The sequence below is a fragment of the Erpetoichthys calabaricus genome, chromosome 1 (assembly GCF_900747795.2).
Source record: "Erpetoichthys calabaricus chromosome 1, fErpCal1.3, whole genome shotgun sequence".
Classification (NCBI taxonomy): Eukaryota; Metazoa; Chordata; class Cladistia; order Polypteriformes; family Polypteridae; genus Erpetoichthys; species Erpetoichthys calabaricus.
In genome coordinates, this window is record NC_041394.2 from 190,148,549 (window position 1) to 190,175,959 (window position 27,411).

Below are 27,411 nucleotides of genomic sequence, written 5' to 3' on the forward strand. Positions count from 1 at the left end.
CACGTCGTAGATGCGTATGTTAAAACAGAGGCGTGTGTCTCAACTATCTCAAATTACATCAACAAGATCTGCGCGTGGAACTATCAGACGCACTGCAAGCAAATGCTGAAAATAACAACGTACGTGTAGGCAAAATGATCATATTCACCATCCACATTTCCATGAAGTCCAAGATACATGCAACAAAACTATCAGGATGCCTGTGGCCATAGTACGTAAATTCGGAAAGCCTGATTTATTTATCACTTTTGCATGTAATCCTGCTTGGCTGGAAATTCTACATGCACACTGCGTCTTTCAAGAAGTATTTATTTCTTCTTGATTTCTGAATTCCTTTCTCACCGTTTTCCGTTCCTATTCTTACCTCACCATATGCTACGGAGGGTGTCGGATAGTAAATAATAAAACTACAACTTGCATTTATAATGATATTTGTGGTATAGTGGGTCCACGGCTGCAAAAAAAAAAAGGTCCGTTTTCAAATCCAGTTTGTATCCGTGTCCATATCCGTGGGCACGATTACTCGACCGCGGGGAGTTGATGAGGTGATTGGGGCGAGTCGCACCCGATCGTTCTCAATTGCTTCGTCGGCTTACTGTGGCATGTGAATAAGGCGCTGCGCCCATAGAGACATATATTTATGGGCCAGCAGGAGAGGGGGAAGGAAAAAAGAAAAGATAGAACACAAGGAGGTTAAAGAAGGGAAAAGACGATCCAGACACCAGGAATGAGAAGGCAGCACAAGCTGGGGCTCCGTGAGGGAGTGCAGGCTTAGGCGATCTAGGGGCTGGTTCACCCCACTGACTAAGCATGTAGAGTGGGGCGAGCGAAATGTAAGACCTCCCAATGGATCTGAGGAGCGACTGAGTGAGCACGAAGGAAGATGGGTGGTGTGCCGACCTCAGACGGTCTGGCTGTGCAGTGTGGCGGCAGCCAAAGCAGGGGATGGCAGAAAGAGTTTGTGCTGCAAAGGCTCCGCCAGAAATGCCAGTGAAGGGTGAGCCGTGCAGACAGAAGATGGTGTACTGCGATCGGACGAGGAGAGAGACTGCATTTTAACGGATTTATTTATTATGGATTTTATCCCCACGTTTCACTGGCTTTATGGATTTGCTATTTATTGGGGTGCTGTATTTTTCTGAACACTGCACAACGGACACTTTTGGTTTTACTTTGACTGTTTTTAACAAAAGTACTTGAGCACTTTCCACCATCCCCTGGCTTCAGTGAGATTTCTCAGCTCATCTCGGTCATAACTATCAACGGTGTTGGTTCAACAGACTCCCATGTGTGAAGAGGGAGTCTGTAGGGGACCGGCATCGTCACAGTATTACACAGTAACCAGGTACATTACACAGTATTGAAAAAAGTAAATAAATAAACAAGTACAACTTGGCTTGCAGTATTATCCAGTAGTAGAACATAATGGTCCACATCCGACCTTTTAAAACAAAAGAATCTCCAGACAACAGACACGGCACCTTTTTTCTTGAAAAGTTCTTCTGTGTCATCATGTTCAACTTTATCGTCTGCTTCAGTTTCAGAATGTTCTCTGTCCATTTTCACCGCTCAATACCTCCACTAACACATGTACTCTGTTGCATGCGTATTTTGTGGTGCACCAGTGAATATTTGATCATAAATTATAATTAATTTACTTTGTGGCCAGGGAACTGGTGCCTCATTTGGGCATGCACAAAAAGATGCTCAAAATGTGCGTGTGAAACTTCCTGAACAAGTGGTAGGATTTATAAACGAAAGCTTGAGGCGAAAGCTTGCATATATTTACAGCAACTCTGACCCATGTGTTCTTAGCATTTCAAAGAAACTGGGACATGACAACACCCTTGATCAAAATAGAGAATGTAGCCATATCTGATAAATGACAACTCTCACATATAATCATTTCATATCACCAAGACATTATTATAATGTGCATTGATGTGACATATTAAACCTCAAATGTGATGAATATGATGCACAAACTGTATTTTAGTTTCCTTTTAAGAAGGCTAAGGCTATGTGTTTACACTGAAGAACCTTTTTGCTTTTTCATCAGTTTATGTAGCCTCCTGTTTTCACTTTTCAAGGAAACTGTCTGACACGTCAGTAATATATCAGGCAAGCTTCATTCCATCATGCTTGTTGTGAACTGGCCAGCAAGGCACTACATCAAGTTTTCATATGGTATTGGTGTACATACATAAAACATAACATATTTTGCCAAGATACATAGGCAATGTACAGCAGTGTCCTTTACTTCACTTTACTGAACTCATATTGCAATAACAAGAATAAAACTTCTTTTGTTAACCATAATCTGTTACATTCCATTAATGCATATGTCATATGTGATGTTAAAATTAGACTAACAATCATCACATCTCTGTGGCCTGGGTCAACCCATGATTCGCTTATTTTGAGGCAAACTAGCTTTGGTCAGATAAGATGGTACAGTACATGGTGGTTGTCTTGTTAGTAAGGTAACCAACTGAACCAACAGTTTTTTTTTTATATGTTCTATACTTTTCATTGTATTAGCAATCGTGGCATTACATGTTCTAGGTGATAGTGGTTACCTGCTCAAACCCTGGCATCTTGCGCTTTTCCCAGACCGCTAGAATGCAGAGGTGTGGTGTTTTAATATCACACATGATCTTGTGCTGTCAGTTGTGGAGTACAGCCAGATAGTCTTGAGTGCAGGTAGTGAGGTCTCAACACGTCAGGTGGAAGGCTGCTCTACTGGCCAATGAACGTATGCAGCATCATGATTCCATATGTGTGAGGATGATTAGCATTGAGACATGTTCACAAGTACACATTTAATATGATGATTGTGATTTGTAGAACTAAATTGCATAAAAAAGTGCATACAGCAGGTTTTATAAATCTGATTTTTTTTCCCTAGTGTGTGCATTTTCCTGTGTTTTGGTGTGTGCTTATTTTCACAATTGAATATATAAATGAGGCCCCATGGCAGGTACATGGATAACAATGCCACCTTAATATAGCCATTTTGTGGACTCAAAGTTTTGAAGCATCTTCTTGCTACCATGTAATGTTAAATTTTGATTATTGTTCCAATTGATGAAACAATATGATTGTGATTTTTGGGATAGGTATAGTTTTTGAGGTTATATATTCCACTTGAAGTTTAATGTACAGTGCTCCTCCTTTTTGAGAAGTTTATCAATTCATTTGATATTTATCTTATCCTTTGTGATTTTGAGTCTGTGCTGCATTATACCTTTAATGTATAATTTAATTTACCTAACAAATTAATTTTGGTAATTTCCTTTGTATTATTTTTTCCTTCCATATAGGTTTCATTACTTGTTGAAGAAAATTAAATAAAAAAAAACAAAAAAAAACATTAAAAGTCATAATATATATACCCAACGGTTTAAGATTTGCTTTATTGTAAGGTGGTTCAGGGTGGCTTTATCAAATATACTATACACTGGAAACATGACTCCATATTTATGTGTGTGTCTCCCTCTCTCTCTTTTTAGATGGTTCCATTGATAAACATAGCTGCTGACACACTGGTTGAAAACTTGAAGGTTTATGCTGACTCAGGCCAAAGCTTTAATGTTCATAAGTAAGTTATGAGGAGTTCTCTGGTTATTTTGTTTTTATCCTCTACTTTACATACATTATGGGTGAGGTTTATTAGTGATTCTAAAATAATCCTGTGTAAGTGAGTGTGGAATTGTGTGTGCATGAATGTGGTCAGAAATTGACTATTGCTCCATCTAGGATTGGTTGCCAATATTGGCGAATTTTTCTCTGGCCCCTACAGATCTGAAGTACACAAAGATAGTACAGAAAATAGTTGGATAGATGAATCTTGAACATGTGCAGTTCCATGAAAAAAATATATAATGGCATGCAGGAGTTTTCAATCCCTTTGAAGGTCATCGTAATTTTCAGCATGACAAAAGATTTGTACACATATTTATCTATTCACTATTTTAATGTGAACTCTTATGCTGAAACAATATATAGTCCAAAGTCAAAATAAACTGTTTTCTATAGATATTTAACTGAATAAGGAATACTAAAAAGTTATTGTTTGCATAAGCATTCAAGCCCTATACATTAATACTTTGCCGATAACCCTTTTGCTGCAATAACAGCCTTAATTCTTTTGGATTAATTATGTTCCAGTTTTTCACATTGTTCAGGAGTGATTTTCCCTCATTCTTCTTGGCAGAATTTCTAGAGATCCACTAGGTTGGTGGGATGGCGCCTCTGAACATAGTTTTCAAATTGTGCCACATATTCTCAATAGAGTTAAGATCAAGGCTTTGACTTGGCCATTCTAAAACATTCACATTTCTGTTTTTGAGCCATTCTAGTTGTTGGTTTGGCCTTATGCATAGGGTCATTGTCATGTTGAAAGATGAGCCGTAGGTTCATAGCAGACTGGAACAAGTTCTCCTGCAATACTATGTGGTATTTCTGTTCATCCATTGTTCCTTCAGCTCTAACAAGACTCCCAGTCCCAGCACATGAAAAGCATTCCCATTGCATGATGCTGCTACCACAATACTTCACTGTAGGTATGGTGTTTCTTGAGGCATAGGCATTGTGAGTTTTACGGCACACATACGTCTCTGAAGGCTCACCAGAAAGTTCTGTTTTGGTCTCATCTGACCATAAAACCTTTTCCTACATTTTAACTGGGTCTTTCCCATGCTTTGTAGCAAATACTGTATGTGCTTTTATGTGGACCTCCTTAAGGAATGGCTTCTTTCTTGCTACTCTCCCGTACAGGCCGATTCAATGGAGAGTTCTTGAAATTGTTAACCCATACACCTTCACTCCAGTTTCAGCCACAGAGCATTGCAGACTTCTGAGAGTGATGGTTTGATTTTTCATAGCCTCTCCCACCAGTTGACGTCTTACTCTGATATTTAGTTTTAAGGGACGACCTGTTCTAGTTAGAGTCTTGGTGCCTTGATGAACCTTCCACTTTCTGATGATGGATCCAACAGTGCTTAAGATTTTTTTTGTAGCCATTTCCTGACTTGTGTATTTCAATGACTTTGTTTTTCATGTCAGCATAATTTTTTTAATTTTTTTTGTTCTTTGTTTCGCTTATACAATTTCTTGTATTAGGAATTTGTTAGTTTTCTCATACCCCTTGGGGTCAGAGCGCAGGGTTAGCCATTGTACAGTGCCCCTGGAGCAATTATAGGTTAAGGGCCTTGCTCAAGGACCCAGCAGAGTAGCATCTCTTTTGGCAGTGACAGGGATTCGAACCGGCAATCTTTGGTATACCAGCGCAGATCCTTAGCCTCAGAGCCACCACTCCCCCGATGTTCCTTTGTCTTCATTTTTGCAATGATTGTCCAACAAAGACTATGACCTTTACAAAGGGTGCTTGTTATATCCAGGTATAAAGTCTTTAATTATGTTTAATTATGGTCAAATGACTGTCAACTTTGTGTTGTTGTGAATTATTTGTAATTTGTGTAAACCTGGAGCTTCCAAAGAACAGAGGATTAAATACTTACTGTAGGCAAATACTAACTTTTGTTTTGTTTCTTCTTCAGTTAAATATGTACAGAAAATGGTTTATTTTGACTTTGGGAATGAATTCTTACAGCATAAAAGTTCACTTTAAAAATACTGAATGGATACATATGTACAAATTTTGTCTCATGCAGAAAATTATGATGACTTTCAAAGGAACTGAATACTTTTGAACACCACAGGTTTTTGCTGTATTACTTCTGAAATTTTGTACTTATTGAAAGCTGAATGTTATGTGATTTTCACACAAATCCTAATAATAGATTAAAGTAGCATGAATAAGTAACCAATATCAAATATAGATGTGTATTTAACAAACAAAATTATATAACATTCAGCTCCCTCTCAGTTTTTCTGATGTTGCATAACGTAAAGTAGTAATAACAGATCTGGAGTTTGCCTTTGCCAATCATAAACATCAGACGTCTTAAAACTTCACTCTTTCTGTTGTTTATAAGTTTGGAATTTTTATCTTGCTAAATGACCATATTGTGCTTCCCACATGATTGACTAACCGACCACCTGATGTTCTGTTTTACATTTTTATAATACAAAGCAGAATTCATGCTCCCCCATGCATTGCTAGTATTCCAGGTCCAGACACAATAAAAAACATCTTCAAATCAAGTTTCCACCAGAAATGCTTGGTAGACAGAATGAAGTGCTCACCCCATAATATTCTTTCTGATTTCTTTGTAGTCATCCATGACAATTTTGCAATCTGAGATGAGAATTTCTTTCTGAGAAAGAAATATTTTCAGCACAGTCCTCTCATTACTCCTGTTTTTAATGTTTTTATGAGGGTGGGTTCATCAAAGCTAACATTATTAAAGGCAAAAGATGCTTATACAAATCTATAGGTGTTGTCCACTTTGACTTGATTGATGATGATATAAATGTATCCCTGGATGATTTTGTTGGAACACATGCTGTTTTGTAAATTCCTTATACAAGTACTTTGAGGATGTCTGTTTGTATATCACTGTGGTTCATATCATATGGCTTTTTGAGGTTTCCAAATTTTTGCCGGCAAAGTTATAATTTTATTTTCTTTTGAAATATTTAGGAGAATGTTTTTATCTAGGAATGAGGTGCCTCTGAAATCAATATTGTAATGACATCACTGAAATGGTAGGGTTTCTGATATTTACGTCAGAATCACTTTTATTCATTAGTACTTAATGTACAGGAATTTAATTTAAAGGCTTTGGAGCTGCTTATAACAGAAACATCTCATATTAAATAACATACATAGCATAAATTAAACAACAATATAAACAGTTCTATATATAAAGGAGGTGCAAATTTAAATATATGTCTGTATAGTTTGTATGCACACGTACACCCATATATGTACATATGCATACACACACATTCACATCTTCATTAATGAAGGAATAGATGAGTAAGCAAGATGGATAGGCTAAATTATTGGTTTGCTATGGCTCTGGGAAAGAAATTGTTTAGGTGCTTGTTAGTTTTAACGGACCTAAAGCATTTACCATATTGGAGTTTTTGGAACAAGTGATGATCTGCATATGATGAGTCAGTGGTGTTCCTTTTGATGTGGTTTATAAAACTAGATATATACAGGTCTGCAACAGATGTATGCGTAAGGCGAATTATTCTTTCAGCAGACCTGACAACATGCTGTAATTTATTTTTGGAGTGGACTATTGCTGAATCAAACCAGTGAACAATGGAGAATGTGATAACACTTTTAATTATGGCTTTGTAGAATTGTACTAGGATAGGCTGGGCAATATTTAATTTCTGTAGTTGGCTTAAAAAGTACAACTGCTGTTGAGCCTTCTTAGTGATGGAAGTTGTGTCAATATCCCAGCCGAGAGTGCTTGCGATATTTGTGTCCCAAAATTTGAAGGACTCCACCATATGGAATGCAGAATCAATAATTTCTAGAGGGAGAGGTTGTAGTACTAGGGTGTTGTACTGTGTTAGCCATTATGAATGTAGAGAAAGTAATCTTTTTAGTTAGCCAATAAAAGGTGTCATTTTGCTTGGCTTTTCTCTAGAGGGAGAGGTTGTAACTGCTTTTCTGAAAGCAGATTATCATATCCATTGTCTTGGAGATATTCAGTACCAGTTTAGTTGTAGTGTATCAAGACTAAAGACAAGGCACCTCCTTTCTGTATGCTGTTTTATTTCAAATAGCAATTAGTTCAATAATGTTGATGTCTCTGGTGAACTTACTGATTTTTGCTGAAAAGTCAGTGGACCTACAGGGAAAATAGTAGGGAGATAAGTACAGAGCCTGTACTGATATAGAGACAGTCAGAGAAGTGGGAGCCTATCCAAACATTCTATTTCCTGTTTGTCAAAATACTCTATGTTTAGAAAAGAAAGCAGTCAGTTCATTTTGTCATAGTTTTGTTAACAGCAGTTCAGGGACAATGGTGTTAAATGCTAAATTGAATTTGGATTATGTTTTGTTCAGTTCAACTTGATTGTATGTAATGTTATCTTTTTCACTGTATAAGTTAGACTTGATCGTATGGAATGACAGTCCAGATGCTCTAGAATAAAGTGAAGGCCCATGTTTATGGCATTTTCCACAGATCTATTTTACCTAAATGCAAACTGAAGTGGTTCAAGATGAGGAGCAGTAACAGAGTTTAAGACGGGTTATAAGTACCTGTTCAAATATTATAATTAGATGTAAGTGGAATAGGCCTGTAATCACTGCGGCAGGTTATTTTATCTTTTTTTGGGAACTGGAACAATAGCAGAAAGTTGATTGCAATCTGGGACAGTACACTCTATAAGAGACTGGTTAATGATGTGTGTGAGCAGATTACTTTCATGTTTGTGACATTGTATTCCTTGATAGAAAATGAAGAAATGTAAGGCTTTTGCAAAGAAGAGACTGGTGTTTGAACTACTTTGGGATAAGAGGAGCAAAGGGATTGTTAATACTAAGCTCCTTTTTCTTCAGATCTGTTGTAAAGGTTATTAAGTTTGCCAGAGGGGAATGAATGTGAGTGAGCACTTTGAGATATGTAATAGATTGAAGGCTCCTCCATACAGAGAATCAATTGTTTGATTAAAACTGAAGCTCCAGTTTACTTTTGTATTTCCATTTAGCTTACAGGAAAGAAACTGATTCAATATGAAAGTAATTTGAAAATATACTATAGGTATCCCTTTAATGGGACTGAATAACATTAGGAAAATAATGGATTTTATGATATAGTAGCAATACATTAGAAAGAAAAATTATACTTTGAGTATCAATAGAAAATGTTTGAAAGTGAGTAAATTTAGGAAGTACTGTAAGAGAAGAAAACATTTTCAAATGGCATAGTTTAAGGTTAAAATAAGATTCATTACTTACAAAGCAAAATGGAACCGTGTATGTACATAGTGTCCCAAGGTTGATAACTTTGCCTATTACTTTTTAATAACTATGCAGTATTTTAATTTACTTATTTCATTGTTTTTGTTATCTTCAGATGTCTGGGCTGCTTCACCATGGATGTCATTGCCAGTGTAGCATTTGGTACCCAAGTGAACTCACAGAAGAATCCAGACAACCCCTTTGTTAAACATGCTCAAACCTTTTTTTCTTTCACATTTTTTCGACCTTTGGTAATGCTATTTAGTAAGTATTTTACACATATTTTTTCTTACAATCCCCTGACATTAAATATCAGGATATTTTAACCTTAACAAAATTTGGATATCTTAAAAATGAGACAATGTGGATTGCTATTTGCAAATGGGTCTAAATTTTTCCTCCAGCACAAAAAAAAATAAATAAAAACACTCTTTAAAAGAAGTAATTGTAAAATATTCAGTTATAAAACAACACTAATAACTTCTGAGTAACCATCTTAAATAAAGACATAAACTTGTGAAGAAACCCGGTGTAAAGAATGAAAAGAAGTAACTTTAATATTTTTTAATTGTAAGCTGTATTTTTATTAACCATGATTCTTCTGTTAAAAACAATTACTGGATGTTATTTTATAATGCACTAGTTTACAAGCATTTTAACTGTATATCGCATCTATTTGTGCATTTAAAACTAGTAAACTGACAATGACAAGTCTGGAATTACTTCTCTCCTGGAACTGCCTGGTTGCCACACTAACCACTGTCACACAATAAGTCTTTAAAGTAAATAATGAAAATATTATTGCTCCTTAAGCACTTTGCAGTATGTTCTTTCATAGGAATGTTTCAATTTTCAGCAAAATGCTGCATTGGCAGAATATTTTTCTTTAGATTAAGTATTTGGGTCAGACTGACAGCTATAATAAAAAAAAAAAACAAACGTGACATTTTTTTGTTTATTTATTTAAAAGAACTATTATAATGAGTTTTTAATGAAAGGTGTAAAGTTTCCCCCTGAGCTTCTTTGGACTTCATGTTTTTTTGAACTGGCTCAGTTTTAAGGATTTAATTTTCTGATTTATGTATTGGGACTTGTTTGCTTTCAGATTGCCTTGTTGGTAGCCTTTTGCCTCTTTTTTGATCTTTTAAACATTTTGGTATATTTTCAGATTTTTGTGAATAAATCTTAAATTTTATAAAGATTTTTGTAGACTTATCACTACCCCCAGCCCTGAGTTCTTATGGTGCTCTACCTAGAGGTCCATGCCTTATCTTTTTGAGACTCTTTGCTATTATTTTTACTTTACAATCCTGTTCTTCATCTTGGGGCCTAATCTGGCCTGAAGCCCCCCAGTTGCCTAAAGTCAGGCATGCCTGGGTGTGGCCTATGTTTTTGGACAGACTAGTTAAGATTCTGGGATGTTTTCTGTGGTCCATTTTGAAGGACTCAGCTGTCTCTTATTTTGTGGTGCTAGAATAATAACAATATTATAAGCAATAATGACAGTTCAGCACAGAACACCATGAAGGTTTGACAAATGTGACTTTCAGGAGTGGTAGTTCATCCACTCCAAGATTCACCAAAGGTCACTGCTGAGAGAAGGTAAAAAAATAGTGAGGGGCCTGATTTCCAAACAAAAACAACTGCCACATTTATTAAATTTGAGGCTTAAGAAGTGTATGCTTTGGAGTCTTTGACACTGATTTAAATGCTGAGACTGATTAATCTTTTCTTATATTGATTGTTAAATTATTCCAATGTTTTGGGACTCTGTATCTAAAGGTGTAGTTTTTGCTATTTATTAACTTTTTTCCCTTAATTTTAAGTGACTTATTTTTTAAGGTTCAGTTCCATGAATTGCTTCATTTTTCCTTAAACAGCACCAAAACAGATGTGAAGTGAGCCAACAAATGACCAGCTAAGAAGGGCCCTCAAATTTCAGTCAATTTCACTCCAGCCAGTTTTTTAATTAGAAGCCAATTTTTGTTGTTAATTAAATCCATATATTGTGTGAGAACCACAGATTGCTGGTCATGTGTTGGCTCGTTTTGCATTTCATTATTGTTTGACGGCTTATTAAGGGAAACATTAATAATTAAGGGAGCTGACTGTTAAATAGGCAGTCAATTAAAATTAAGAAGAAAGAGTTAATTAGCAGCAAAAACTGGTCACTAATTAAGAAAAGGGATGGAATTAAAACCTGCAGCGACAATAGAGCTCCAGGACTAGAGTTAGAAACCCCTGGGGGGTATTTTTCGTACGTGGATTACTCGCTTAGCCGGATGTAATTGTTGACAATTTGGCATGATCCTGGATCTGTTGGTTTTTTGAAACTCTTGCTGGAAGTGTTGTCATAGCAACACATCCAAATCCGCAAACCTGCTCAGAGCAGGTTTGTTCTACGTAAACAAGGATTAGTTTACACACGTAATCAGCGACGGTGGGTGGAAGTCATCCAGTCATGGCTTCGCCATTCATGAATGAGCGACCAGTTGATATTGGTGCGCAAATTATACGAAGAGAATTTCATATAAAGAGGGTTTTGCGCGATCTACAAGATCCTTTATTGCTCCCGGAGGAAATTCTTTTCGAAAGATACTGCTTTAGCCGAGGGGGAATATTGTACCTCAAAGATTTATTAGCTCCGTATATTCGAAGTCAAACTCGGCGAAGTCGGGTTCTCACAACCACACATATGGTATGCATTGCTTTGAGGTTTCTTGCAAGCGGCACTTTTTTATATTCTGTAGGCGATGCAGAACATCTATCGAAAAGTGCAGTTTGCCAGGCAATTCGTAAAGTCTGTTTGGCTCTGAAACATTTCCTTCGGGTTTTCATTGTGTTTCCTGGACACCTGCGTGTGCAGACAAAAGAGGCGTTTCATGCCATTGCAGGTATTCCATAAAGAATCTCACAATTAGCCTAACATTCACATTACCCAGGGTTTCCAAATGTGATTGGGGCATATGGGACTGATCACAGTGGAGTTTGATCAAACATTATTTGGAAAATGTACCTCTCCTCCTGATGAATAATCAGACACAGTGTCTTCATCAAATATTTGACCTTCGTCAATATCTCGTTGGTCAGACACAGGTTCTAGGGATATGACATTCCCTGCAACTGACCCAACAAAAAAGAGGGCTATATGGAACATACCTATGGCACACATTGAGGACAAATATATGCAATGACCATCCTTTACCTTAAATGAAGTGACCACTGCATCCTGCCACTGGTTCTGAGGAGGAGCTTCCCTCTGGAATGCCCTCAGAAACAGGGTGATGGGCATGTTGCTGGAGAGCCAACTCTTCTGCAGGGGTTAGGTCTCCACCTGTTTTTTGCTTGTCTGCCTTCTTATTAGCTTTAAAATTAATGTTCTTTACATTATATATGATTCTTTATGTCATCAATTCTTTAAATAGTTATATACCAATATTTACCAGTTTGAAGTATATTCTTGTACTTCACTTTAACCTGTTCCCATGTTCTCCTTGTGCTCACGTTTGATCTGGAATTATGACATATTAAACAATAATTAATCTGACACATAGGAAATGAAACGCTGCTTTCAGTAAGTACAACGCACACACATTTCATTTGTCTGCCAGTTTTTGCCAGCCGTCTTTTCTGGTTTGGGCTGCTTTTGCAGTGTTACCCCTTGTGCATATTAAATCTTGAAATTCTTCATGTCCTTCGAATGAAAGGTCCGGGTCCGCTTGTGTGGAAAAAAAAATGCGCCTGTTCTTTCGTCATTTTGTTACAGCCTATGAAAGACTTGCTGATCATGTTTTCTAGACTCAATATATATGGGCTTTTCAATCAGCGCGGGCACGCGCATTCATCTCGTATGATTAGACCCAGCTCGACTAATCTAGTACACAGCTGCATTTGAAAAACCGACTTATCTGGATGAGTTTCACTGGCATTAACTCATCCAAGATGAGGCATCTGATCTCGGATGGTTTAAGCGACGTACGAAAAATACCCCCCTGGTCTAGACCTCTTAAGCCTTTATGTGTGAGATTGTTAATAATTTAAGAAATTATGTATTAATTTTATTGATTTATAAATTACATTACTTTGAAAGAATTACAACTAAACAACTGGATATGCAATGCAATATTCTGTTCAAATCAGATGCTACCTACCCTCTTCAACCCATTTGGAAAGTAAGAAATCAGAAAATTAAACATGTAGTATTCACTCAAAAAGGGATTACAAAGGTCATACAAAGTTCAGAATACTTAAATAATTAAGGACAATATTAATAGATGTCTTCAAGCAGGTCCTCCAACTTAAAGAGAAAAGTTGGGGGTTGGTGGCAGGACTGGCACTCCAGCCACCATAAAAAACCAACACTGTTCCAATGTGGTGCTGAGGTGTCACCCGCTGCACTTGGGTCCCAATCCAGGTGGTTGTCATGTGGTGGGTGTGGCAATGTGCTAACAGTCCGTGCTCCCAATCTCTCACTCTCTCTCTCTGCTAAATTCTAAAGACGTTTGGAGCAGTTCCTCATAATGTGAATTTTATTTTTTTTTTTTTAATACATAGCTGACAGGCAAATTAGGTCAACTCCTCCTGCATCTTTTCCTGGATTTCTAACACAGTAGCACATCTTCTTTCCTTAAGTCTCAATTTTTAATTTCAGGAACAAAAAAGTCCCAGAAAGTGAGATGCGGTGAATATGGGGGCAACAATATTGTTTTGGGTCAAAAAGCCAACAGTAAAATAAAAATAAAAAATCTACTCTTTAAATCCCAGATCTAGGTTATTTTGAATATCAACACTTGGGAAAGCTGTATTTGCACATGCTGCCTAAGACAGGCCATTATCATTAATTAATGTTTAATGATTTGAGTTCTGTTACTCATAATTCTACATTTCTTGTGCAGTTCCATATCAGAGCAGTTCAGAGAGTTTCCTAGATTCCAATGACTGATGTGAAAATCATTAACAGAAAACTAAAGAAGAACTTTTGTTTTAATTAACTGTTGATTTAAAGCACTTGTAATTACATTCCAAATATGTGTATTGAGAATCGTTTATGGTATAATATTGTCTAATGTTCTAAATGTGCCAGTATATGCAGAAAATATAATCACACTCTGCTACGTTTTAAAACCAAATTGGAAAATGAATAACATGAAACAAAAGAGATGCATGAGCTGAGTTTGTGAAAACTGTACAAAGCTGTACATTTTGTTAATGTAATTCCTCTTCTGATGCCTCACTATAGGTATTGCCCACAGCAAGATGCTGTTGCTGCTTTTCTGCCTAACTTATTAGAAAATTGGCTTCTGCTTCATCAACAAATTCTAATATAAGAAGTATTCACCACTTAATCCTTTCTGTCTTCATTATGAAATAGTATGTAAAATTCAAGGTGGGGCAGCATTGAAGGATTTGAAAGCAAGCAGTACTGTCTGCTTATAATTCAGTATAACAAAATGTTCACTATCCTATATCTATAGCTTACCTTTCTCTGTATACATATAAAACAAACTGGGCAGCTCACTTGAGAGGGCCACATAGCACTGATTAAAGTAATAAGGAAAAATTATAGTACTTCCATAATCCACCAGATGTTGCAAACAAGCTTGTGATACAGCTGCATTGTATTTTCTTTTGCAACCAAGGAGTCAGAATGACAACCAGCATCTTCCACTTACTGTATCAGTATATTAATTAAAACAAAACCAGTATTATTTAGCAGTAAAGTAATGGTAAAATGCCTAATGTGAGATCGCAAATGGTAGCAGCAGTAGCTTGCATGGAAAAAAATACATAGCTGACAGGCAGATTAGGTCAAGTCATTTATATTAACTACAAAAACTCAAATACAGCATGTAACAGAAATGAATAAATGGTAAATTGCAATGCTACATGTTAGAGCATAGAAAGGAACTATCACAGCTGCCATGATTGATTTGCATCTAGTTAAGCATAATTTCAGGGAAAATTATATATTTTCAGAGCACATTTGTATATAGCAGGCTGCAGTTTTTTAAAAATATAATTTTAGCCAAGCCCAATTTCATGGCACCCATACCACATGAAATAATGGTTGGTGAGCATATACTGTATTTCGAAATTATGTGAAACTTTGTAATGACATCTTGCATAGCTGATACATTACCTTTTGCAGTAATTCATGCGCTGACTTCAAGATATCATTTTCAAATCCTATTGAAATTTAGCCCATCTCAGTACTTATCTAGAGGAGCATTATCCATTTTTACATACCCTCTTGTTTACTACATCTTTTAAAACTCTTTTTACTGCTGTCATTTACTGTTTCATTTTGATCCCTCTCCCATGATTTCAGACTTAAGTGGACTAGCATACTTTTAGGATTCCATGACTTTCTGTTGGGAAACCCTGAGATGAAACTATTAAAAGACTTGCTTCACACATTTTGGGAATGCAGCTGACCTTTATAATTAAGAACAGATAGATAGGCAAAGCTTGGCTTTTATCTGCTTGGTGCATCTCAAATAAAATGTGTGCTGAACATACTAGATCTTGAACACTGGTTTTCACATTGTAAGTCACATTATTGTTTCACAATTTCAATTTCTTTTAATTACACAGACCATTTCATTCAGGTTTAAATACTGAAAAAAGAACAAATTATGCATTGTTTTAAGTTCAAACTCTGTACACATTTGCATTGTAGCCATAGTAGTTTCTCCTTCTATAGAATTAAATTAAATAGATTTTAGGCAGACATATAACTCAAAATGTGCACAACTATACCTATACTTGCCTTATTAAAAGAAAAAGTGTCTATGTGTATGTCTGTGTATCTGTGTGACCATCTGGTTGGTAGAATTAGGTTGTAATGTTAGCTCTAATGCTAATACCGTAAATACCCGCATATAGGATGCATTTTTTTCTTAAGAAGTAGGCCTAAAAACTCAGGTGCGTCTTATACATGGATACTTTTATTACAAAAATTATAAATCTATATATATAAAAGAGAGTTGGGATCCGTGTGACTGTGTTTGTGTGTTTGTGGAGGGATGGAGAGTTAAGGCGGGTGTTGGAGTCACGTGATCATCTCCCCTCCCATTCACCTCATTTCATTCACTTCATTTCGCTCCGAGCTGAGCTCCGCAGCTGATGCAGTCTTGCCGTCCTTTCTTCTTTACTGATTTACTGTTTAGTAGACACGGTACGTACTGAATAGTATTTTTTCCTTTAGTGTTTCTACTTAGTGTTTCTTAGTGTTTAGTAGACGCGGTGTTCCCGGTGGTGTTGCGGTTTAGTGTTACTTTCTACTTCGTTTTTGTACTTTAGTGTTTAATAATAAATAATAATAATTCATTACATTTATATAGCGCTTTTCTCAGTACTCAAAGCGCTAAAATAGTGAGTGATACTTAGCTGATAGCAGTGTAGAAGCAGCACAGCACAACGCAGCCGGTAGGACAGGCGGGTGTGGTAGCGTAGGTGAGCGGTGATAGCAAGCAGCAGGAAGCAGGATTTGGATGTTCCAGTACACAGCCATAAACAGTAACACTTGGTAATTTCAGGCGTGATCGCCCCGGAGCCATAAGCCATAAACCAGGTTAGTATGAACATCAGATCAGTTCCCGGTCGTAGGGTACTGTAAGATGAAACGGGAGCAGATCAGCACAACGAATATAATCACGGAGACAGATCATCCCGAGGTGCTAGATCGCCAGGTACAAAGAAATGTTTGTAGGTCTTGTCCCGTGATCCACAGACTCAGCTGTTCCCAGTAAAGTGGAGTCCATAAAATCTGTAAATATTAAGCCAAATCCATGCAATTCGAGTCAGCTGTATCCACAAACTATACGTACAATAAACAAAATAAAACAAGCATAAGAAAGTGCAGAATTAAGGCGAATTTTGCGAAAAGTGTTGTTAACAGGGAGGAGCGGCAACAACAAGCATGCGCCAGCGTCCCCTCACCTGCTATAATAAAGCAGTTATAATAAAGAAGTTTAGTAGACTTTTGCTTTATCTCATTTAGTGTTCTTCCCGGCGGTGTTGCCGTTTTTTAATGTTAGTGTCTACTTAGTGTTTGTGTTTAGTGTTATGGAAGGAGTGATCTTACCACTGTCAGATTTTGCAATGAATGAGTTGGTAAATAATGATTATTTATCAACAGATCACATGAGCAAATTCAACAAAATTTTAGCTGCGCATACAATTTTCCAACCTCAAGAGGTTTTGCTAATGTGGACTCCTGACATACCTATAATGCCCATTCCACAAAATGCAAAACATATTCAAATATTACCTTCTGCAGCTACTGAACGAGTGACTCACTGGGTGTGTACCTATTATGATGGTGCTGTAATTCATGTCTATTACAGTTTAAACGTTGATAAAAAATTCAACCTCACCGAAGAGCAGCTTCGTTTCCTTCATGCTTTGTTTCCTTACAAACCTCCCATAGTTTATGAAGACGCACAGCAACAATTAAATCATACAGATTCTGGTGTTTTCTCAATTGCATTTGCTGTGTGTATTTCTTTAGGTATTGACCCAAGTGATCAAGTTTTTACTATTTCTTCAATGCAAAATCACTTACAAGCAATTTTTGTTACTCGACAATTGCTTCCATTCCCTGTCGAAAGTAGCCGACGGGCGACACCAGTTACAAGTATTCAGTGCGTTCAAAGACCTGTACGAAGTACGGCCACTAACACAGTCACTCATAAAATGGGAGATGACTCGGTGCAGGAAATGGGTATTGAAACTACCTCGGAAGACATGCAATCGATGAGGCGATTAAAAGGATCTCAAGAGAGGTCTTCTAGGTTGGAAAAAAAGCGCTTGGTTGCCAAAACCATATATATATACATACATATATATATATATATATATATATATATATATACATAAATACATTCATACATATATACACATATACAGTAATCCCTTGCTATATCGCGCTTCGCCTTTCGCGGCTTCACTCCATCGCGGATTTTATATGTAAGCATATTTAAATATATATCGCAGATTTTTCGCTGCTTCGCGGGTTTCTGCGGACAATGGGTCTTTTAATTTCTGGTACATGCTTCCTCAGTTGGTTTGCCCAGTTGATTTCATACAAGGGACGCTATTGGCAGATGGCTGAGAAGCTACCCAGCTTACATTTCTCTTTCTCTTGCGCTGACTTTCTCTGATCCTGACGTAGGGGGATTGAGCAGGGGGGCTGTTCGCACACCTAGACGATACGGACGCTCGTCTAAAAATGCTGAAAGATTATCTTCACGTTGCTATCTTTTGTGCAGCTGCTTCCTGAAACGACATGCTGCACGGTGCTTCGCATACTTAAAAGCTCGAAGGGCACGTATTGATTTTTGCTTGCATGTTTTTCTCTGTCTCTCTCTCTCTTTCTGTGCTCTTGACGGAGGGGGTGTGAGCTGCCGCCTTCAAGAGCTTTGTGCCGCGGTGCTTCGCATACTTAAAAGCCAAACAGCCCTATTGATTTTCCTCTGCCTTTATGACAGTCTCTGCTCCTGACTCCTTTGAAGAGGAAGATATGTTTGCATTCTTTTAATTGTGAGACGGAACTGTCATCTCTGTCTTGTCATGGAGCACTGTCATAAACTTTTAAAAAAGAGACAAATGTTTGTTTGCAGTGTTTGAATAACGTTCCTGTCTCTCTACAACCTCTTGTGTTTCTGCGCAAATCTGTGACCCAAGCATGACAATATAAAAATAACGATATAAACATATGGTTTCTACTTCGTTGGATTTTCTTATTTCGCGGGTGGCTCTGAAACGCAACCCCCGCGATGGAGGAGGGATTACTGTATACACATATATATACATACATACATATATATACATATGGTTGAAATAGTTTACTGTCAAATAATGCAAAGAGTACGCGACACGTGTTTCGCGGTAATTCTGTATATATGTATATATATATATATATATATTATATATATATATATATATATATATATATATATATATATATATATATATATATACACATATACACATATATACATGCACATATACATCTATACTAATAAAAGGCAAAACCCTCACTGACTCACTCATCACTAACTCTCCAACTTCCCGTGTAGGTAGAAGGCTGAAATTTGTCAGGCTCATTCCTTACAGCTTACTTACAAAAGTTACGCAGGTTTCATTTCGAAATTCTACACGTAACGGTCGACAACGTCCGCCATGTTAAACTTTCTTATTTATGGCCCCATCTTCACAAAATTTGGTAGGCGGCTTCCCTGTGCTAACCGAAACCGATGTACATACTCATTTCGGTGGTATGACACCACTGTCGGCCGCCATATTGAACTTTCCAACGGTCTTTGTTACTTAATGGGCCCATCTTCAAGAAATTTGGGATGCAGGTTCCCAACGCTAACTGAATCCTACTTACGTACATATATACGTCCATAGCCTGCAGCTCGGTCCACACTCTGAATCCTCCAGACACTCCTGAGCATAATCTAATTTTGAAGGTTGGGGCACCAATAATGTTACTGAGAAACTTACAGCCACCGAAACTTTGTAATGGCATGAGACTTCAGGTCACATGCTTGCAAAATAGGCAACTATTTTTACTGGCGGTGGCTCAGGGAGAGAGTTTTTATTCCTCGCATCCCCGTTATACCTTCTGATCTCCCATTTCAATTCAAACACCTCCAATTTCCAGTAAGGCTCAGCTTCACAATGACAATTAATAAGTCTCAGGGACAGACCCTACAAAAGGTTGGCATTGATTTGAGGCAAGATTGCTTTTCACATGGCCAACTATACGTTGCATGCTCAAGAGTAAGCTCAGCGCACAGCTTGGTTATATTACAACCGGAGGGGCGAACTGACAACGTGGTATACAAAGAGATCCTTAACAGATAATTATTGGTACATTTTCCCCTCAGTTTATTATTTAAAATTTTAAAGCAGTACTTCGCCACTGCGAAGCGCGGGTATATATATATATATATATATATATATATATATATATATATATATATATATATACAGTAATCCCTCCTCCATCGCGGGGGTTGCGTTCCAGAGCCACCCGCGAAATAGGAAAATCCGCGAAGTAGAAACCATATGTTTATATGGTTATTTTTAGAATGTCATGCTTGGGTCACAGATTTGCGCAGAAACACAGGAGGTTGTAGAGAGACAGGAACGTTATTCAAACACTGCAAACAAACATTTGTCTCTTTTTCAAAAGTTTAAACTGTGCTCCATGACAAGACAGAGATGACAGTTCTGTCTCACAATTAAAAGAATGCAAACATATCTTCCTTTTCAAAGGAGTGCAAAGCAAGCAGTCAAAAAAAAAATCAATAGGGCTTTTTGGCTTTTAAGTATGCGAAGCACCGCCGGTACAAAGCTGTTGAAGGCGGCAGCTCACACCCCCTCTATCAGGAGCAGGAAGAGAGAGAGAGCCACAGAAAAACAAATAAAGTCAAAAATCAATACGTGCCCTTTGAGCTTTTAAGTATGTGAAGCACCGTGCAGCACGTCCTTCAGGAAGCAGCTGCACACAGCCCCCCTGCTCACACCCCCCTACGTCAGCGCAAGAGAGAGAGAGAGAGAAAGTAAGCTGGATAGCTTCTCAGCCATCTGCCAATAGCGTCCCTTGTATGAAATCAACTGGGCAAACCAACTGAGGAAGCATGTACCAGAAATTAAAAGACCCATTGTCCGCAGAAACCCGCGAAGCAGCGAAAAATCCGCGATATATATTTAAATATGCTTACATATAAAATCCGCGATGGAGTGAAGCCGCGAAAGGCGAAGCGCGATATAGCGAGGGATCACTGTATATATATATATATATATATATATATATATATATAATTCACCGAGCCCCGCCCACCAAGAATTCACTACGCACGACACGACAGAGCCCCGCCCGCCAAATCTAACCCTCCTCCTACCACACTCGCAAACTGTTTTACACACTGCATACAGCGATTCCCTAACGCGATTACCCTCCTCCTGCCACACTCGCAAACTGTTTTACATGCTGCATACAGCGATTCCCAAACGTGATTACGGTACCCTTCTCCTGCCACACTCGCAAACTGTTTTACACGCTGCATACAGCGATTCCCAAACGCGACAAACTTTGAATGCTTGCCTCGCCCGCCCGCCTGACTGTTACCAGCATTCACCACAATGTACTGGAGTGTTAAACTATCGCAGCTGATACCTCACAAACTGTCCTTACCATTTTCCCCGGATATCCCTGACCCCATCAGATTCAAATTTGCCTTTTACTTTTACACGCAGACAATTTTCTGTTAGATTGCCGTTTGCAATGACAATTACGTAATACGGTAAGTCACAGGGACAAACTTTCAATCCATTTAATGAGTGCCTTTTCCAGGTTAGGGTGGTGAGCCTTCAAGCCTCTGTTCGCCCTGTTTACTTCTCGCATTTCTTTGATGGTACTTTCGGCTTTTCTCCATTTTCTGATTGCGCATTCTGTCGGACCAAATTGCTGCTCAGCTGCCCGGTTCCCGTGTTCTTTCGCGTAAATGATCAATTCCAGTTTAAACTTTGCAGTATAGCTCTGTCATGTTGTTTTCGCCATGTTGACTGGGTAATAATGAACAGCTATCTTTAAAACTATGTAATGGGATATTGGACTTTATGATCGTGTGCGCGTGTGTCAGTGCCTTTCCTTCGCCTTCGATGGCTGTGTGACGGGGACAGAGAGGAGTGGTTTGAATCCAATTTGAATTTCAAGGTTTGTTTTCAAGCGACAGTCGATTAGCAGTGCTGCAATTGTAGCTACCGGGGTATGCCTCAGTCTGCGCGTGATTAGCCGTTGCCCCCGCACTGGCATTTCACACCATTTCAAATTAAAGTATTTTTCAGGTGTAGCGTCGCTAATACTGTATCGATTTTGAAGAATGACACGGCGTTTGAAAGCTCATTTTACTATACATCCACCTGTATGCCTTATTGTAATGTTTGGAAATTGTTTTATTTTGAATATTCACGTCACCGATACGTCATTTTCGCCATTTAGTATGTTTCTCACTCTTTGTTGTTGTTCAGAGATATTCCAGCCTAACACAAACGCATGGATACAATCACTGGCGCTGACGGCAGCAGCTTTTAATTAGTATCCCGGTAACTCAAAATCAGGATGCGTCCTATAAACAGGTTCACAGGTTTTTCCATGGTTTTTAAGGTCAAAAATCCACTGCGTCCTATACATGGTATCGTCCTATATGTGGGTATTTACGGTAACTTCATGTGCTAGACAATGAATGAGTGAAATAACGATGAATCGATGCATATGTTGGGAAACCAAGGCTCTTACACAACTAGGCTGACATCACTAAACCAAGCAATGGCGGTATCGGTCACCAGCACATTTTCCAAGCAAAATACTTTGACTACAGAAGTGGTTAGTTTAACAGGCGATACCAAGAGGAAGTGTTGAAATCAGGTGACTCTATCAGAATAAGAAAAGGATCAGGGCATGTTATTATCCTAGACCAAATGGACAACACATGTATCAAATAAAAAAACATGAGGTCTATACTGATTACTTATATTTCAACTTATCTTATGTGGGTAGCCCAGCTAGTTAATAATAAAACACAAGCACATTATTAGCACAATAAACATGTTTTAGAATGATAGCTGCTCTAAAATTTTGCTAAATAAAATAATATGATTTAAAAAAATCTATGGCTATATACAGTATATCCTAGGTAGCATCAGGACAGCTGTGTGCTTCAAGCTGGACTGAATTGGATAGGATTTGGGCTCTAGGAGGCCATGATAAAAAGAGTAACTGAGGCACTATCATTTAATTGCTTCCAGCCTTTTAAAAATTGAAGGAATCCCAGAAATAGACATTTCAGGGATATAGAATTATTGGAACTAGCTCTGAATGTACAGTAGGAATCAAAATGGACATGCTAACAATTAAAGGATTTTTCAAAGATAATTTAATAATTGGAGCCCTGTATAGAACAGCTTCCAGGATTTAGGGAATGAACAGCCGGTAAAGCTAGAGTGGATGTAGAAATTCTCCAGCCAGGTAAGAGGTAGCAGATAGGCTTCTAGTCATTGTCATCTACATACTTACAAAAGCCTGCCCGTCCCTTTTAGAAGTAAAGTGACATCCAGGTTTGCAGGAATTTAGGAATGGCCCCTAGGGTTTCAGAGGGCACTTTTGACCCTGAAAGTGTTGTAGGGTGTCAAGCAGGAAGTAACATCCAAATTTAAGAACCCATCTGGTCTTACCTTTATTTCTGTATAATATACAGGAGTGGGCAAAAGTAGTTTACCATTGTTTGTATGGAAAAAGACATGCAGGTTAAGATTATTAAAATAGCTTTATTAACTCAATAGTTTTATTAACTTGATTAAGTACAATCTTGTAAGTGGTCAAATTTTCAGCCTTCTTTATTTACACATTCTTGAAGTGTGCTTTCTAGTAAAAATAATAAGAAGACGACAAATAAAAAGACATATAATACAAATAATGATGCAATAATTAATAAATAAATAAATAATACAAAAATAAACTCTGCATTTTACATACTCATAACTGTAAACCTAATTTTGCCCACCCCCTGTATATTTCAGGTTCATACGACTCCCAAAATCAACTGGTAATAACGTATAAAGTGAATTAACAAAGTAGAGAAAAACAAACTCTGGTGTTTACAGACCCTAGAGAAAATAAAGCTTTGGAAGACCCAAGGTAGTTGAGAAAAGACAAATTCAGATTTTGCCTGACTTTAATCAACTGGCTGCCCTGCACCTCCCTGACTGTTGTAAAACATTAATAGAGTACAATATGATGTGTATGGGTTTGGGAGAGTCTTAGTTGTCCAACGTCAAGAAGTGTAACTTGATTAAAGTAAAAGCAGCATCAGATTCCATCACAAGACACCAAAAAGAAAGGTCTGGAAAGCCTTAGTAATGGCTTAACATGATAATTGCATTGTGACCGTTAAAGTCATATAACAATAATATAATATGTTCAAGTAGCCTCAAGAATGTTAGACTTACTCTAAAAAATAACAATGTTCAGCTTGATGTAAATTCTGTTTTATCAGGCATCTTTTATACTAGAAAGCCGATAACCCCTGACTTTACACCTTGTAGACAAAAGCCTTTATGAAAGTAATTTTATTTATCCTGCATTTTATCATTTTTATATATGCTCTTTAAAATTAAACATTTAATAGTTTTTTTGTAGATGGGAGTGATGAGAAATATACTGTGGCGAGCGACTGGGTCCCATGCCCGGCTGGCACGCCCCTTCTACTTATGTTCCGGGGGAGCAGCCAAGGGCTCCTCAGTACCTCCCCCTGGACGCTTGGTGGCAGCCTCCCTGGCTGATGATGGTGCCTCAGTTTCCTGCAGGGTTCCATGGGAGATGGAGTTCTCCACAACCCTGTGGGGATCTGGGGTGGCTGCCAGGGGGTGCTACATGGATCCCGGAGCCAGCCTGGACAACTCTACAGCCCCGCCTGAAAGTGCAATCAGGAACAGGTGATCAAGTACCTGGAGCACTTCCGGGTGGGCTATAAAAAGGACCGGCAACCACCACTCAGGGTCAGAATCGGGAGGAAGAGGATGAGGTTGCCTGGGAGGAGTGGTGGTGCCAGAAGAAGAGTTGTGGTTTGTGTTATAACTGTGCTTGGGACTGTGTTGGGGCTGGAGGGTTCACGGGGAAGACGTGCCCTCCAGCTGAAAAAAATAAAGTCTTTTTGTTCTTTTACACGTGCCTCGTTGTCAGTCTGTGCCGGGTCGGGCGCTATACGACGTCCTTTTCACAATACGTTATATGTTAAAATATAACTGGGAGGCAGTGTAGAGACCTGAAGAAGGGCTAAATATAAGAAGTAAATGTTAGATCAGTATGAAAAGCAAGACAAAGCCTAGAGTTGACAGAATTGTATTAATATTTGCAGAATTTTCACTAAGTAAGAGAAATAAGTTATCACTCACCCACTGTTTCACTCTGTTGATTCAGTTAATTAATGGCACCATTCTGAAAGTATAATTAATTTTTTTGAATGACATAGTTATAAAAATGAGAACAAGCATTATGTTTCTAAATTACATCTCATAATAGCAACATGTAGAGAAAAAAAAATTAGCCCAATACAATGATTCCTGGCAGACTACATATAACAGCAGAACGGAATGAGAGAGTGCTGTCATTGGATATTGTACGTATTGAAAAGCATTGTTGCAATTATCTGTGACACTAAAATACTGCTTTTTCTTTTTGTTTTATAGTTGCCTTTCCATTTCTTATTTCTCCTTTGATTTGGATTGTTCCAAACAAACAAAGGGACAACCTGAATGATTTCTTCATTAGTTTCATCAAAAACATTATCAAAGAGCGAGACAACCAGTCCCCCAATGAGGTGAGGTTTTATCTTGTTGCAATAAAATGTGGCAATGTAATAGATCAAAATGTATACAATGTATTTCACATTAATTTTTGTTTTTGTTAAAATATAATTTCTGTCCAAAAAATGCTCTGCTAATGGTGCAATCACTGACAATCGCTCAGTTTAAAAAATGTATGTTAAAATAAATTAACCATTACTACAACAGGTAAAAAAGAATATGAATTTTTCTTCCTTATCATTTTTTCCCTCCTCACTTTCTTTCTGGATCATCTTGGCCTTTAACCCTTTCAGTATGACTAAATCATTTTCTTAGCACAATGATAGCATTGACACACACATAGTTCTGTATTAACAACCAAATTATTAGTTTATTTGATTTTTGCAGAGACGTAGAGACTTCCTTCAGCTAATGCTTGATGCCCGGAATAGCACTGAATGTGCCAGCCTTGAAAATTTTGATTTAGTTCACCACACTGATGATATATCTGGAGATGCTCAAACAACTACAGCATCAAAGAAAGTTCAAAAGACAACCCTGACTGAAGATGAAATTATGGGACAAGGACTCATTTTCCTGTTAGCTGGCTATGAAACTACTAGTAGCACACTGGCATTTGCTTGTTACATGTTGGCAATTTACCAAGATTGTCAGAAGATGGTAATAAAGGAGGTGGATGATTTTTTTAGCAGACACGTGAGTGTTTTAATGCTTTTCTTCTTTTCATTTACACATTATAATGGTAAACTTTTGCTAGTTTGATTTCTGATGTGTTTAAAGTGTTGCCATTTTTGTATTGCATGAAGGTCTTCTAGATTTCCTGTAATGGATACTTGAAAATGTCAATTGTATCTTCTAAAAAACCTAGGCAAACTCAAAAAGCAGCCTTAGAAAAAAGTTGAATGGGGCCATTCTAAGACAACAATAATATATTTTACACTCTTCTAGATCTGAACATTCACCCAACCATCAATATTCTGCAATTGTGTTTTTAAATAACTAATACATATATTTAAAAAAAATTCCAGTCACTAAATAGTCATGAAAAATTTGAGTAAATCCTTCAGTTTTGACTGATACATATTCTACATTGTTAGCACCATGCCTCTCAGTTTAAAACCCCTTTTCTCCTTTTAACACATTTGTGTTATTATTAAATTGTATTAACCAGTCGATAACAACATGAAAAGCATACTTTCTCACAGGCTTCAAACCAGAATTACATATTGTAAAGTTCAATTTAATTAGATTTTTTTAAAATACTACCACTTTCAAAGATTGGCAAAAAAATAGCAGATTTTGTCTAGCTAAAAAAATGAGTACACCTTCTAAATATAATAGCCTAATAATAGAATACAAAATAGATTCAATAAACATTTATAAAATTTAATTACATTTCTTAAAATTCGTACAGTCGGTTACAAACAAGGAAGAAGAAATAAAAAACTCAACACCCTGAAGACCGTAAACAACTGTGAGGTACCACTGTCTTTGTGAAAAATCACTGTGTAGCAGACTGTCTGTAATTACAGTGGTATTCTGTGATGGTTTAACAGTGAGGACTACTACTGTTGATGCCATTTACTGTGATTTCTCTTTGGAAGGATGAAACAGTTACATTTTATTTATGTAGGAATAGCACAAAATTGCTCATTATACTGAAGGGTGAAAGACAAAAGGAACAGATCAGTTAGTGGCTGTTAGTAGAAAAGGTGCATTCTTAGTTTAGACAAACATAAGAGAACAAACAATAATGTTCAATGAACAGCCACATTGGCACTTTTATAAAGAGTTGCTTTCCCCCCCTCTTTTAATATTGAAATTGATAAGACATTCCTCACTGGCAGGCAGATCTTTCAATATTGTAAAAGACTTGCATCTAAAATGCATTTATTCTATAAACTCTAAGCATTTCCCTATCTTGTGATTATAGTGAATATTCAGATATACAAGCATTATTAAATTAGGCAAGGGACACAAGAACGTTCACAGCTTTATTGTAGTATCAGCTGCAGTAGTAGTAATATTGTTATGTGTATAGAGGAATGTGAAATTCTCTTACATTCACATCCGAACAACATGCAACAAGTCAACAAAGTAACTTAAGAACTGAAGTAATATCATTGTACTTTCTA

General features: G+C 37.4%; 1 protein-coding gene across 4 annotated transcripts in view; it reads left to right on the plus strand.

The window, feature by feature from the left end:
- Positions 1-27,411, plus strand: part of tbxas1 (thromboxane A synthase 1 (platelet)) — a 379,177-nt gene that overhangs the window by 266,454 nt on the left and 85,312 nt on the right. For all 4 annotated transcript variants that reach the window (XM_028810450.2, XM_051935311.1, XM_051935318.1 and 1 more), the window contains 4 exons: positions 3,513-3,601; positions 9,012-9,160; positions 25,160-25,290; positions 25,664-25,972. In XM_028810450.2, coding sequence (XP_028666283.2) covers positions 3,513-3,601; positions 9,012-9,160; positions 25,160-25,290; positions 25,664-25,972 — 678 coding nt within the window. The remainder of the gene's footprint in view (positions 1-3,512; positions 3,602-9,011; positions 9,161-25,159; positions 25,291-25,663; positions 25,973-27,411) is intronic.